This window comes from Bos indicus x Bos taurus, chromosome 22 (genome assembly GCF_003369695.1).
Source record: "Bos indicus x Bos taurus breed Angus x Brahman F1 hybrid chromosome 22, Bos_hybrid_MaternalHap_v2.0, whole genome shotgun sequence".
Classification (NCBI taxonomy): Eukaryota; Metazoa; Chordata; class Mammalia; order Artiodactyla; family Bovidae; genus Bos; species Bos indicus x Bos taurus.
The window spans coordinates 44,581,224-44,596,549 of record NC_040097.1 but is presented as its reverse complement, the minus strand read 5'-3'; the positions used below and the strand labels follow the sequence as shown (position 1 = coordinate 44,596,549).

Genomic DNA, 15,326 nt, shown 5'->3' with positions numbered 1-15,326 from the left:
AAGAGAGATTTTAGGAAGTGCAGATCTATTCATCACATGGTGGCAAGGTCCAAGGTAGGAGTTAAGGATGATACCTGGTTTCTCTTGTTTCAAAGAAGGGCATTTTCAATTCCCTGATCAGAACAGTTAGGACTGTGGAACAGTGCTGGTTATGAGCTCAAATTTAGACATGTTGAGTTGAAGAGACCTTTGAAATATTGAAATGGAGATACTCTAGTAGATAGACATGAGTCAAGATGGGGTGAGGGAGATTTGTATATGTTTCTGTCTGGTTTGTAATTTTATTTTTCCTTTCTTTAAACTGTATACTTATAATTGGCAGCCTCATGAGTTTTCTAGGTGTAATCTGAAACTGTCCCCACAACACACACACACACACTCACACACACACAAGGCAGAGGGAAACCAGAGAAAGAGGCAAATCACTCCAGATTAATAGGTAACAGGTTTAGTAAGCAAGTCCTTCCCTGGTAGCTCACATGGTAAAGCATCTGCCTACAATGAGGGAGACCCAGGTTCGATCCCTAGGTCAGTAAGATTCCTTGGAGAAGGAAACGGCAACCCACTCCAGTATTCATGCCTGGAAAATCCCATGGATCTGGGGAGCCTGGTGGGCTACAATCCATGGGGTCGCAAAGAGTCGGACACGACTGAGCAACTTCACTTTCACTTCACTTAATAAGCAAAGGAACTTACTTCCGAGGCTTGTCTTGGGCAGCTGCATGATGAGCAGATCTTCACTCCAGTCCACCAGAACCTTTTTTTCTTTGGACTGTGCTGGGTCTTTGTTGCTTGTGCGGGCTTTTCTCTAGTTCCAATGAGCAGGGGCTATTCACTAGCCATGGTGCGTGGGCTTCTTGTAGCGGTGGCTTCTCTTGTTGCGGAGCACAGGCTCTAGAACACACCGGCTTCAGTAGTTGTGGCTCGTGGGCTCATTAGTTGCAGTTCTCAAGCTCTAGAGCACAGGCTCAATAGTTGTGACACATGGGCTTAATTGTTTCACGACATATGGGATCTTCCTGGATCAGGGATCAAACCTGCCTCCTGTGTTGGCAGGAGATTCTTTAGCACTGAGCCACCAGGGAAGACCCTCCAGAATACTTTAAGATTACATAGAAACCTTAACTGAGTTCAGTCACATATAGCATCCAGATGGTCTCAACAGCACCTACCATCCCAAGGCAGTGTCCTTGGGCACCTTCCAGTGTGGGAAAGGCAAGCAGAACACACATTGCAAGGACACATGAAGGAATGAGGAGTCCCAGATTACCTGGGTCCAGCTCACAGGTCGGCCAGCAGTTACCTCCTCTAACAACCTCTGTTTCTAGTATTTATGTTGGGGGAAAATTACTTCATGTTTTCCAAAGCCTTCAAAGAATGGTGTATATAAAATGTGTTTTCTTCTTTCTTGGCTAGGAAGTATCCCTGAACCAATGGGCAGTCATAGAACTGTAGGACAAGTTTAATAAAACTCATTTATTAAAGGAATAAGTAGTGAGGTCATGGGTGTTTACTATATTATATTTGGTGTACTTTTATTTATTTTTTGTCTTAAGTTTTTAAAAGTGAAATAATATTAAGCCATTTTTTGAGTGGCTCCTGTAAATGTAGTTTTCATTTGTTGAGCCTATGCCATTGGCTTTAAGAACATTTTATCTCATTTAATCCTCACAGTAACCTCATGAGTGGGTGGCATTCTCATTTTATAGATGTGGTTAGACTCAAAGAAGTTTAATAATTTTACTACAATTGACATAGTAAGTGGCAGAACAATATTTGAACCCAGGTTGGCTTAACTGTCATCTCCATAGCTGTTACTATTAGATCTTAGGTTGTATTCAGAGACTACCAAAAAAAAGACTCAAACTGCTCACAAACTCATCCTTTTACATTGACAGTAAGACACATATATGCATGCTTGAGAGTAAGAGTTAGTCATTATCTTGCATTGATGTAATACTTAAAAAAAATGTTTCAAATGCTTGGTATATGTTCTCAGTTCTCTTTGAGTAACAAAGTTTGAATGGCAGCACTTCCTAACCATTGTGGTGAATGTGATTAAAGGATCAAATTCAGAATTGACTTAGGTGTGTGTCCCTGAATAGTACTCTGACCTTGGAGGACTTGAGCTGATGTTCACCAGCTGCTAAAGCTAGTGTTATATAATGTTTAGAGAAGTGGATAGTTCTGCAAGAATATGTGATAATGTTTAAGCTCTGTTTGCTTTGTAATAGGGAACTGCCTGTACCGGATCCTGGATCAATGAAGTCAGAGATCTGTGCTTCCTTGTCAGCAGGTAAAACTTGACATTTTCATAATGTATAGCATTGAGGTGTTTTTGTATCTCTGTTTAGGCACAGTCAGAATAAATTCATTTAAAAAGGAGGCTTTTCATTTCAGAGTCTGTCAACCCTCTTGTACACACTTTGTCAGTTTTTCTCAGTTTTAACTACCTGGTTGGCAGATCAGATTTTGAGAAATTTTCCATTTGATTATTTAAAAAATAACTTTGTTAGGCTTTATCTAAAAAAGCTGATAATTCAAAGATAATTGAACTCAGCAATTTTTGTAGTCTTATTTTGAAACCGAAATATGTATTTAAGCTTAATCATATTTTAAATGAGTCCTTTTTAAAAAATAAATAAATAAATAAATGAGTCCTTTTTAATATTTTTTGTAATTAACAGTTAATCATAAGTTTAAATAACCAAATCTTTGCAGGAAATAATTTAATTGGAAAGTTAATTTCAGAAACTTCCAAGTTTTAAAAATATATTGAAAATAACTGGACATGATCAAGAAAGATTCTTAAATTTATCTTTATGTCTTAATTTTGTGTTACTGCCATATCTTTTTATACCATGTAATGGAGTTATTTTGATAGAGAGGGAGGAATAAATGTATAATTTGCTGAAAATGCTATTTCATATTTGTCACATTGGACTTTAAGAGAGTCTCTGAATTCTAACTCACTTTTAGAACAATCTCTAAATGACTTGGTTATTTTGCCATTTAAAGTTTCTACAGTTGAATATTACTTCTTTTCAGCAAGTGAGATAAAACATGATTCCAAAGATGCAAACATTTCCTTAGGAGAAGTTACTCATGAAACTTCTTCAAATGAAAAACCGAGAGGCCTAAGTGAACAGACAAAAAGTTCAGACTTGGACGAAAAGGTACTAGAGAATTTTTTGCATTTCCTTATTTCTTGGTCCAGATGGTGGTAAATATAGAAGTTCATCTTAGCCGTGCACTCACGCAACAGGATAATGCCTATTTTTGAATAAAAGTCACATCATTCTGGCCATGGACTATATAGTTTGGTACCTGGCATAAGCACAGTATTAACAGAGTCTCACTCGTCTGAGAAAATAGGGTGTACTATTTAATTACATATTTAGCTTTTAAGGTTCTTCTCAAACCTATATGAATCTTTCAAAATTGTTACATATCTTCCTGCCTCAGTAAACACAAAGTACTAAATATCATTTGATATTCTTTGAAATTTTGGAATATCACAGTGCCTGAGTGCTATGAATGCAAGCATCAGTTATTCAACCACAGATGCAGAAGGCCTAGGAATTGAATATAAACCTAATTTGATGTTGAAACACACCACTGGTGTATGATATGGGGAAAACAGGGTATCAGTTATCTGCCAGATAAAGTGTATGATTGCCTTAACCTGTTGAATAATTTAATTGACACCTCAACAACTATTTCATGGTTTCTTCTTTCTCCTTATTCCTCCTGATTTGTCCTCACAGCTAGCGACTTTATTTCCTGCTTCACCAACAAAATTGAAACAATTGGAAAGGAACTTAAGTTCCCACCAACATGTTAGACCACCTACCTGCATCTGTTCCCGAAACTCCAGTTTTTCCTGTTACAATGGGTGAACAGGCCAAGGCTGTTCCTTCCACCTGTGTGCTAAAATCCACCTCTTCTCTCTCTTAAAATACGCTGCAGCAATTCTCCTTTCATTACTGGATCATTCTGTTCGACATCAGCATTCTTTTCTCCCATCTTCAAACAAAACCACAAAAAAAGCACTTTCAAGGTTCCTTTTTCCTTTTTAGCAGTCATCCTGTTTCTCCAAAAGCTTGTCTAGACTCACCATCTCCAGACTTTTTCCTCCAGTTCCAAAGATACTCGCCTTCACCTCCGCCAAAACTACCCTTCTTACACTTCCCAGCCACCTCCTCGTTGCTGAATCTAATGGACATAGTTCAGTCTTAATCTTACTGAAACTGTCACTAGTATTTAGCAGTTAATTACACTTTTGTTGAAACATTTTTTTCACATGACTTTCAGGATAAATATAACCTGCCTGGTGTCATTTCTGTCTACAACTTCCCAGTTGGTTTTGCTGGTCTCTCCTGATCTCCCTGACCTCTATGTGTTGGAGCAACCCAGCACCTAGACCAGAAATCTGTTCTTTTTTCTGTCTAGATTTGCTCCTTAGATGATCTCATGCAACCTCATTGCACTGAATGCCACCTGTGTGCTAAGACTCTCAAGTTCACATCTCCAGCTTGAACTTCTTCTCTGAGCTGCAGAGCTTTGTATCTAGTTGCCTGCTTGACTTTTCCACTGGGATGTCCAATTGGGCTTCTCAAACCTAACATGTTCCAAACTGAACTCCTGTTATATGTCCCCTCCCCTGCCACACACGAGCCTTTCCTGTCATTTTCCCCCTTTTCTATTAATGGCAACCCCATCCTTGATAAATCACTTAGGCTTGAAACCTTGGATTTTCTTCCTTTCTTTTTCTCTCACTCCATATGCAGACCGTAAGGAAATCCTGCTGGCCTCAGCTTCAGATGATGTCTGGAAATTGTCCTCTTTTCTTCACTCCCACCCACACCACATCACACCCAGGCCCAGCCTTGTATCATCTCCTGCCTGAATTACTGCAGGGGCCTCTTAACATTTCTCCAGCTTCTAATATTATTATCTTATAGTTTATTGTCAACACAGCATAGGTTAGATCATGTTACTCTTCCCCTTCAAATTTTCCAGTGGCTTTTAATATTCAGGCTCAAAGCCACAGTCCTTACTATGACCTACTTGACCCTTTATCTGTCCCCTCCCCCTCCTCCCCAACCTTGAATCCTCTCTGATCTGACTACTCTCCTTAGCTCTTGCACCCTGACCCCCTTAGCCTCCTTCTGTTCTTGGAACAAACCAGGCTTTCTCCTACTTCAGGGCCTTTGATTTTGGCATTTTATCTCCTAAAAAAAATAAAAACTATATAGCTGACTTTCTTATTTCCTTCACATCTTTACTCAGATTTCATGTTCTCAGGGAGACCTCCCCTGGCTGTCCAGTCTAAAATTGCAATGTTCTCCTTGCTGTCAACATTTCATATCCCCCTTTCTTGTACTTGTCATAATATAACATCCTTTACATTTACTTATTTATGTTTATCTCTGTCTCCTCCTGCTAGAATGAAACTCCGTAAAGGCAAAGATTTTTGTCCATTTTGCTCACAAATGAATCTTTCACACCTAGAGCAGTGTCTGATAGAGAATAATAATACAAATGATTGTAGGTTTTTGTTTCTTGTATGTGTTTTTGTTTGTTTTGGCCACCTTGCATGGGAGGTCATGGGCCAAGCCTGTAACAGATAACATATGGACAACCCAGATTTACTGAGTTAATACTTTACTGTACATGAAATGTGTTTCACAGATGAAAACACTGAGACTTAGTATCTTATCCAGGGTCACACAGTAGAGTCCCTTGACTCTATAGCAGGGGTCAGCAAACCTTTACTTTAGAATTTAGACTAGATAGTAACACTTCTCTGGCTTTGTGATCCCTATGGTTGCTGTCACAGCTACTTAACTCTGTCGCTATAACAAGAAAGAAGCCATAGACAGTATGAAAACAAATGTCAATTGCTGTGTTCAAATCTTTATTTACAAAAACAGGCAGCCTGCAGGCTATTGCTTGCCAACCTTTGCTCTAAAACATTAAAAAATAAACAGTTTGTATCCTGTTGTTGTTAAAGCAGAGAGAAGACTTAATGCATTCTCTTCTGCAAGGATAGATTTTAAGAGATGTTTGCCAGAATTCACTGAGTTCTTAACGCTAAATATTTTAAAGATGTAGACTGTTTTCAATATTAGCTCTTTTAAAAATAATCCACAAAAGCATTTAGCTGCTTCCTAGAGTGATGCTATTTTTTGGATTTGTTTAAGAGAAGAGAAATGATGCTTTTATCCTTCTGATACCATGGTAAGCTTCAAAGTATCAACCCTTTAGAAAATACATGACCCTGTCAATAATATTTAAGATATCTGGCCCCCAGATTTGGGGATTAACAAACTTTAACTATCTATCACCTTACATTTTAGGAATTTTAGAGGGTAAATAAGTTGATTTATAGGGCATAGGTCTAGATTACCATTTTTTCTGCTTTTATGTATGGTTTTCTGTGAATTTTTAGAAATGCTTCCTTATTGATTTTATATATCTGTATATATTTCTGTCTTTTCCACCTATAGGCCTTGTTTTTTCTTTTATGTATCAGTTATACTCAGAATCCATATACAACAGTTTTTAGGTTTACCATGGTGGTAATTGCTTAGTGATTCTAGTTTTGAGCCCCAGATAGTCAAAATGCTAGTGTCCTTAATTTTTATTTGGAAACAATTGTAAATTCACAAGAAGTTGCAAAAGTAGTTTCTCCGCATGATTTCATCTTAACGCCCGCTATCAGAAGCAGAAATTTGGTATTCGTATAATGAGGGTGTGCAGTTCTGTGTATTTTATCAAGTGTGCAGATTTTTGTAGCCTGTAGTGCAATCAAGGTGATAATTACATCATTACAAAGACCCTCCTTATACTACCTCTTTGTCACACCTCCCTCCCTACCCCTAACATCTGTTAAGCTTAGCAACCATTAATATGTTTTCCGTCTCTATAATTTGGTATTTTGAAAGAAGCGCCCAGGTTTGCACTTGCTGGGCTCTCTGGTGATGGCATGCTTAGGTTTCTTCAACAACTTTGGTAGGCTCATCCTCCAGGTTATTTCCCGGGGTAGTAGGGAGTTGAAATGTTTCTTCAGTTCTTTTAGTGTCACCTGGGTTGTTTGGAGTCTGCCTTACAAAGGTATAGCTCAAGGGTCAGCTGGAGGTTTGGACCAAATTTAAAGCACATTTAGGGACTTCCTCTCTTAGGCTGTCTCCTTTCCAGGGTCCCCAACCTCACATCCCAGTTTCTGACTTTGCCTCAACTCTGTCTTCTGGTTCTTTGTTTCATTCAGAAGGGCAAATTTTTAGCCTTCCAAGTGGTTACAACTGAGTTCTCCCTTTAAGAATAAATTCATAAAAACAAGACTGTTACCCAGTGTCATAAAAACAGGACTGTTACCCGGTGTCATTCCCTCTTTCCCTCCAGACTGTGTCTGCTTTTCCTATCTCTCCGGTGTCTTCAGGCAGTTAGTTTGTTTGTTTGTTTGTTTCTGTATTTTGTCTAGGGTTTATAGTTGTTACTTAAAGAAGGATTAGCCCAGTAAGAGATACATACTTGCCATTTTTTAAACTGGACCTATTGTGTATTCTTTTTATTTTTTGTTTCAAATGTTAAACTTTTCATTTTATTGTGGGATATAGCCCATTAATAATGTTGTGGTAGTTTCAGGTGAACAGCTAAGGGACTCAGCCATACATGTACATGTATCCATTCTCCCCCAATCCCATCCAGGCTGCATCCAGTTTTTTTTAATATCTTGTCTAAGGTTTATAGTTGTTACCTGAAGAAGGATTAGTCCAGTAAGAGATACTTGCTGTTTCTCTAACTGGACCTATTGTGTATTCGTTTTAATTTTATACAAACGATAGCATACCATTCCATCTTTTTTAAACTTACTATATAATAGAGAGTGTTTCCTTTCCATATATGTAAGGATGCTTTCTCTTTACAATTATATAATTATCCGCTATATGGATATACTCTGTTCAACAAGTTCCACTATTGATGGGCACTTGGTTTGTTCCCATTTTCTTGCTATTTTAACATTGTTGCATTATGCATCCTTGAGCATAAGGCATTTTGCATATGTGCAAGCATTTTTGGATTGATTCTTAGAAGTAGAATTTTCAGATTGCCCTACATAAAGATTGCTTTGATTTATGCTTCCATCAACATTGTATGGGAATGACAGTTTTCTCCCCCATACACTCACCAACTCAGTATTAAAATTTTTTTTATTTTTGTCCATCTGTGTATTTTTACAAATGACTTTTCACTTGCTTTCCTCTTACGAGTCTAGTCTAGTTAAGCATCTTTTAGTATGTGTAAAAGCCATTTACATTTTCTTCTGTGAACTTCTTTTTTATGTCCTTTGCCCATTTTTCTTTTCAGATTTTGATCTTTTTTTATTTGTAGGAACTTTTCATATATTAAACATTGGTTCTCTGTCATATGTTGCCCTAGCTTTTCCTATTTTTCATTTGTATTCGACTTAGTAGAGGAACTTTTTACCTTGAAGGAGCTTTTTATTTTTATTTAGTCCAGTGTATCAGTTTTATTTTATGATATTTGAGTTGTGAGTTGTATTTAGAGAAAGACTTCCCTGTTTTGGAGTTAAAATTTTTCACCTGTATCTTTTTATAGTATTTTTTGGTGTTATTTATTATATTTAAATTTATCAATATAAATCTAAATTTTATCTTGGAAGAAAGAATGTAGAAACAATGTAACCTTTCTATTCTTATTTTGACAGTTGATTTTGTCATCTTAGCATATGAAAATACTTTAAATGTTTGTATTTAGACCTGTTGATCCATAATTCATTGTTTCTGCCTTTGGTGTTATCTTAGGCTTTCTCTACTCTCCAAATTACATAACTACTCATATTTTATTTTCAATACTTTCAGTATTTTTTATATTTAAATATTTATTGAATGTATTTTGGAATATGGTGAATTGGTGCCACGCTTATTTTCCATCCAACTTAACTACCTGTTAGTTGTTCTGTTACTATTTATTGAATCATTTCCTCACAAATTTCAAGTGCCATCTTCAATATTTTCAGTTTTTATGTATAGAATGACTCCTTCTCTTTTATTTCATTAATTGCTCACGTCTGTACCAATTCCATACTGTCAATTACTTGAAAAATAAAAACAGTAAGGAAAGTTTGCTTTAAAAGATACCAAAATGTTTTATAAATCTAAAAATTTTTGGCTGTTCTTATATTCTTTTTTTCTAAGAAAGAAATATATATTCTTTTCTTTTAAACTCATGTTGTAATTTTTTAAATGTATAAATTAATTTGGAGAGAATTAGCATTTTTTACATTTAACATTCTCATCCAGGAACATGTTATATCGTAATATTTCATGTTCCTCAGTTGATTTTTATAGTGTTCTTCCTAAAGGTTATAATAGCATATATAATGTGTATGTTATTATAAAATATTCTTGTGTAATTTTAGAAAGACTAGAAAGATATAAAGTAAGATATTAAGTGGTTAACCCTGGCTACCCAAATGATGGGTGATTTGGGGGGTTTATTTTGGTGTCTGTTTTTCAAAAGCCTAGTATTTTAGCATATATAACTTTCTCGTAATTAGAGAATCACAATTCCCAAGATAGTAATTGTAAAGAGCTTTAAGTATACCAACATTTTAAATAGATATAAATATTCCTAATGAAAAATACATTTATGTTCATAAATACCACCTATAAATAAAAATCACTCAAAGCTGTTCTTTCTAAATAAAAGGAAACATGGCTATAATTGTTCAAAATAATTAGAAATGGTAGTTTGCATAATTAAAGGTGATATCAAAACTAGGGAAAATGTGTTGATTTATATTTTTCTGAACACTGGAAATTTTGAAGTCAGTGTTCAGTGTTTTAAATAATGTAGAGTAGAATTACTTCCTGGCTTGGCCATAAGCTAGTTGTTTAATTAATATCTAATACATTCTGATCTGGTAAGCCTTGTAGCCTAATATAGAATGTAGAGATATTCACTTACATTTTTTAACCATAATCTCTCCGCAGTGTAGATTTTCAGACAAGGTAGCTATTCGAGAAGAAAAAGAAACTATTTCTGAAGTTTGCAGAAGGTTTGTAACATAATTTTTAATTACATAATGTTAAAATAGTCATCCATGTAATTTGTGTCTTGAGCCTGTTTTTCATTCTCTCTTGTATGTAGTTGGGCTACTATGTCATAAACAGTATGTGGGTATTATTTAACATGTCAGGTATATACAGAGTCAAGGATATTATAAGTTACTTTAAAGCTGTCACTAACTCTTTTTAGCCATAAATTATTTTTTGAGAAAGGAATGAGGAATGGTGATACAATAAAAGAAAAAAAAAGATGTGGATGTGATTGTTATGAAGGTAAGAATAGCTGAAATCAGATGAGCATTGCAGCTTGTGGGTATCTTCCATGTCTGCAGTGATTAGTACTGAGAGGTACAGTACACTCACTGGGACATATTACAGATACCAAATTTAGGTTTGGAGGGTACCTGGGAGATCATTTGATTCACCTCTCACACCCACTTTGCTATGAGGCAAGGCACAGTCAGGTCAGGTGACAAATCTGTTCAAGTTCTTTTATGTTAAGACAGTGTTTTTCCAAGTGTGAGCCTTACAGTAGCAGCGTTGTGTGGGAACTTGCCAGAAATGAGAATTATTTGTTCCCATCCCTGGCCTACTGAATCAGAAACTCCAGAAATAGGGCCCATCAATCTGTGTTTCAGCAAGATCACCAGCTAACCCTGATACATGCTCAAGTCTGAGAATCTTTATGTTAAAGAAAAGCCTAGGTAAGAATTAGATTGGCACAGTATGATTCATTACCGCTTGAAGATCTTAAAAAGAAAATGTGACAAGGTCAACTTTTTTTCCTATAAGAAAACATTATGTTTACAAGCTAAATAGTTGCAACCTGCAGAATTTTGTCATCACCTTGGCTCTGCCATAATGACCAGGCGTGTGATATTGGGCAAGTGACCACCTTACCCTGGATTTCATCATCTAATCAGAATAAAAGAAGTTTACTAGAAAATCTTTTCCATCTATAAAATTCCATAATTCATATCTCTTTGTTTTATGTTACCTGGTTTATTTTGTTTTATTTGGAGGAGAGTTATGATGATGGCATATCTCAGGGATATCCCTAGTTGGGGAGAGAAGCAGAAATTTTTATTTTGTGTGAAATGATTAAACTCCATCAATGCCACTAGGTTTCAACTGTTATAAGCATTGCCCCCTCTTATTATTTTACTCACCTATGGCTTATTAGAATTGTATTTAAAGTAAATGTTTTAGTATCTGAATAAGGACATGAGTCTTTCTCTGAGAAAGTAAATTCATTTATATCTGTTAGCTCTGAGGTACTTTGTACCCTTCCGCCTGCTTAAGTTACTTATTTTTCTAGGTAAGTGACCTCAAGATTAGAGTGGTTTCTTTAACTGGTTATATAGGATCTCACTAATTAGAATATAATCAAAGCTGTTTAAATCAGAAGCCTCAAACTATATATTTCTTATGCCTTCTTCTAAAAGGAAGATCTCAAGTACATGTATGAATTTATTATATATACTTGTCCTGAAGAATAACTTTTAATTCATTTGTTTCATTGCACTGTCACTAGAATCATTGAATGGTCTTTCTGGATCTGGACATTGATCTAGTTCTTCCTCTAACCTTTTGGCTAGCGTGATCAAAAATGTTTTGCTGTAGTTTCAACCCCACCACCCCACTTCTCCCCATACCCTAGCCATTTAAAAAGTATTGGTTTTCTAATTAAGGCAGGAACAACCTATTGAAACTACTGAAGAATCATAGTATATAATAGTAGTATATAGCATAGTATGTAGAACATATATATCATTGGAATGTGTTTCTACTTATTTGATTCTCATTACTTTAATGTTTTTAGAATAAATTTAAATTCTGATTTTGGTTTTTCTGCTCACACAACAGGGATTCTAAAAATACAGAGATTATGGTTGGTGAATGTCACTTAGCAGCACTGGTCTCCAAACCTCTGTGCTTACCAGTGCCATTGCCGCCTTTGAATCTTAATGCTCATCAGGAAGATACATTACTGAATCCACAGATGAATGGTACAATTTTCTTAATAAAATTCTATTGACTTTTGACAATATAGAAATGATACAGGAGATTTTTCCACCCAAAACAAAAAAGTTAAGGAAAATAATTGAGGAAACTCCCCAATGGTTCAGTGGTTAGGACTCTGTGCTTCCACTGCAGGGGGCACAGGTTTGATCCCTGATCAGGGAAGTAAGATCCTGCAAAAGCTGCAGGGTGGGGCCATAAAAAGAAAGTGGAAGCAAGCATAGGATGTGTTAAGATTAGAAGATTTGTGTACCTTTAGTTAGTACTTTTGATTAAACAACTTCTGGGTTATCTGTATTTACACAATAGTGGCAGTACAGGTAGATTACAGTTTATACCTAAAATATTCATAATTTAGTTGAGTGTTTTAGAAATTAAGAATGTACTTTATACTTTGTGTCATTTTTAATAATTCATAGTGATGTATGTGAACAAAATAAGCTAGATTGAAGAATTAATTTAGAAACAAATCCTCTTGTGTATGTAGTTCACACCTAACTCTTCCATACCTCCCATCTCTGCCCTCATGCTGCCTGCTTTTGTGTCCTGTAGAAGCAAGCCCGTGATTATCACATGTTTTTAAAAGCTTTACAGGTGTCACAGTAAAACGTACTGCAAAGCTATGCAGCAAAAACTTCAACTTGTCTCAAATTATATCTGGATGCAGCCAAAGTAAAAATTGAGATGACTTAAGATAAAAAACATTTCTATGTTATCTTTAGAAAAAATAATTTCTAAATGTCATAATTCTCATTTTAAAAGACTAACATTAAGGAATAATGATGCCTGGTATAGTAGTCAGCCTGGGCTGGCGTAACAAAATTCCACAGACTGGGTGGCTTAAACAACAGATACTCATTTCACACAGTTCTGGAGGCTAGAAGTCCAAGATCAAGTTTCTGGTAGGGTTCAGTTTCTGGCTCTCTTCCTGGCTTACAGACGGCAGCCTTTTCACCAAGTCCTTACACGGCCTTTCCTTGGTGCATGTGCTTGGAAAGAGAGAGGGAATGCTCACTCTTGATGTCTCTGTAAGGACACTGATTCTGTCAGATCACAGCCTCATTTTTATAACCCCATTTAATTTTAATTACTTCCACAAAGGCACATTGGAGGTTAAGGCTTCAACATATGAATTGGAAGAGACACAATTTAGTCCATAACACCTAGGTCTATCGGTAGTTTTCATCCCTACAAAAAGTTTATTATGTGTTTAACTTAACGATCATTTGAATATAGTACTCAATGCTGCTATGTGAGGCTTTTAAGAAAGTATCTTTAGCTTATAATGAATTTAAAATGTTAAATTCAGATCTAGACATCCTTAAGGAACACCTAAGGTGTAAATTATTGTATATTTCACAGAACTATACCACTGGCAACAGCCTGTGAATTGAACAAAAGAAGTCCAAAGTGAAATATTAAAACATATAGTAGTAGTCTATTTCACTTTATGAAAGGCATAAGTTATAACATATTGGAATGTAATGTCATTCTTAATCATTTCTAGATTTCAGATTACCAGGGAAACATTCTGTCCTAAAGCTGCAGAATCCTGAAATTTGTGAAATATTTAAGAGGGAAAAAAATGTAGGGGTAAGTACGTTACTTAAAAAATAATGATAATCTTATAAGCATATACTTTGGGGCTTTCTGGTTTTATTTCCTTATTATCATTTAAGCAGTTCTGGACATTTTGTTGATTTTAGTGAAAAGGAACAGAAAATGAGTAGCAATTTAGAGAATGTTCACAAACAATATAAGACGTTTAAGACTGGGGGAGCGGGGGAGGGATGGGATATCCAAAACAGAAAATAATAGAATGAATAGTTTTCTATGGTGAAGGAGAAAGCTATTAATAAAAAGCAGTTGATAGGAAAAGCTTGTTGTAAATAACTTTCACTCATTACCTTTTTTCTGTTAATTAGAAAAGCTAAGGAAATTTTCAGTTCTAACAAATGCATCTGAAATAAGCATATATAAAAGTAGAAGTAACTTTTTATAAAACTAAAAAGGGCAGGCACATGACAAGGAGGGAAAGTATAAACATTTAAAGCCATGTATAGTGAAACCGTAGTAACTGGTGGACTATAAGTTTTACACTAAATGAAATTGCAGAAATTCAGACAAATAACTTTAAATTGATTGTATCATAATTTTTTAAAATATAAATTGTTTGGAATTATTTTTTAATCAAATTAGCAAACAATTTATCTTGATACTTTTTTTGGACATATATTATTTCTGATTGTTTCAAATGCTTTCTCACTTGATTGCAGTAAGTGTTTCACAATTAACACAGAAAGGGAATTTGCCTAATTTTCTAGGTGTTCCAGAAGCCACTAGGGTTGATGATACCCCACAGATATTGCAAATTTCATTTTAATACGTTACGTGGCTGTGAGCGATCACAGTGCAAGTTTGGTCACGTGCCTGAGCAAGGGGATGAAAAGGTAAAATGTGTTACGTCTGAAGTAGAGATTGTTTTAATAACCGTTTCAGTCATATGGTTTTAATTCAGATTTGCATCAAATCCTAATATAAGAGCTTTGCCTGATTTTGAGCTTTATGTAAATGGAATCATACATTCTGTATGCTTTTGTTTCTAGCTTCTTTTTTTCAACATGCTTGAGATTCATCTGTATTTTTTTACTTAATTGTAGATGTTTCTTTCTCATTACTGTATAATGTTGACTATACCATTGTAGAGTATAGAAAAATTTATATTGTTGATAAATACTACTTTGATGGATGGCTTCTAAATTTGGTAAATACAGTAGTAATGCCATCAGTGTTGTGCATGTCTTTCGGTGAACATATATAGCTATTCTTATGGGTTATACTTGAAACTGGAATTATTGTGTCAAAGAGTTTGCATATGTTCAACTTTAGTTAGATACTGCCAGATAAATTTCCAAAGTGGTTTAACAAATTACATTTTTAATTTGGTCTGAGAGTTCTGGGTGCTTTACATTTTCATCAGCTCTTGGTGTTATCAGCCATATTAAGCCATTCTAGTGGGTGGGCAGTGATGCTTTCCTGCATGAGTGATGAAATTGAGCATTTTTCAGAATGTTTGTTGGGTATTTGAATATTCCCTTCCTGTAAGTATCTAAATATTTCATCTGTATTCTAGAGGATGTCTTTTTCTTATCCATCTCAAGAATTCTTTTTATATTCTGAATACAAATCCTTTGTTGAATATGTGTA

The 15,326-nt window shown here is 35.4% G+C and overlaps 1 protein-coding gene across 1 annotated transcript in view; it reads left to right on the top strand.

Moving 5' to 3' along the window:
* The window catches only part of TOPAZ1 (testis and ovary specific PAZ domain containing 1), a 62,746-nt gene that overhangs the window by 12,981 nt on the left and 34,439 nt on the right, over positions 1-15,326 (top strand). The window contains exons 3-8 of the mRNA XM_027522698.1: positions 2,235-2,296; positions 3,049-3,176; positions 10,023-10,087; positions 11,964-12,106; positions 13,627-13,712; positions 14,444-14,569. Of these exons, the coding sequence (XP_027378499.1) occupies positions 2,235-2,296; positions 3,049-3,176; positions 10,023-10,087; positions 11,964-12,106; positions 13,627-13,712; positions 14,444-14,569 (610 nt within the window). The remainder of the gene's footprint in view (positions 1-2,234; positions 2,297-3,048; positions 3,177-10,022; positions 10,088-11,963; positions 12,107-13,626; positions 13,713-14,443; positions 14,570-15,326) is intronic.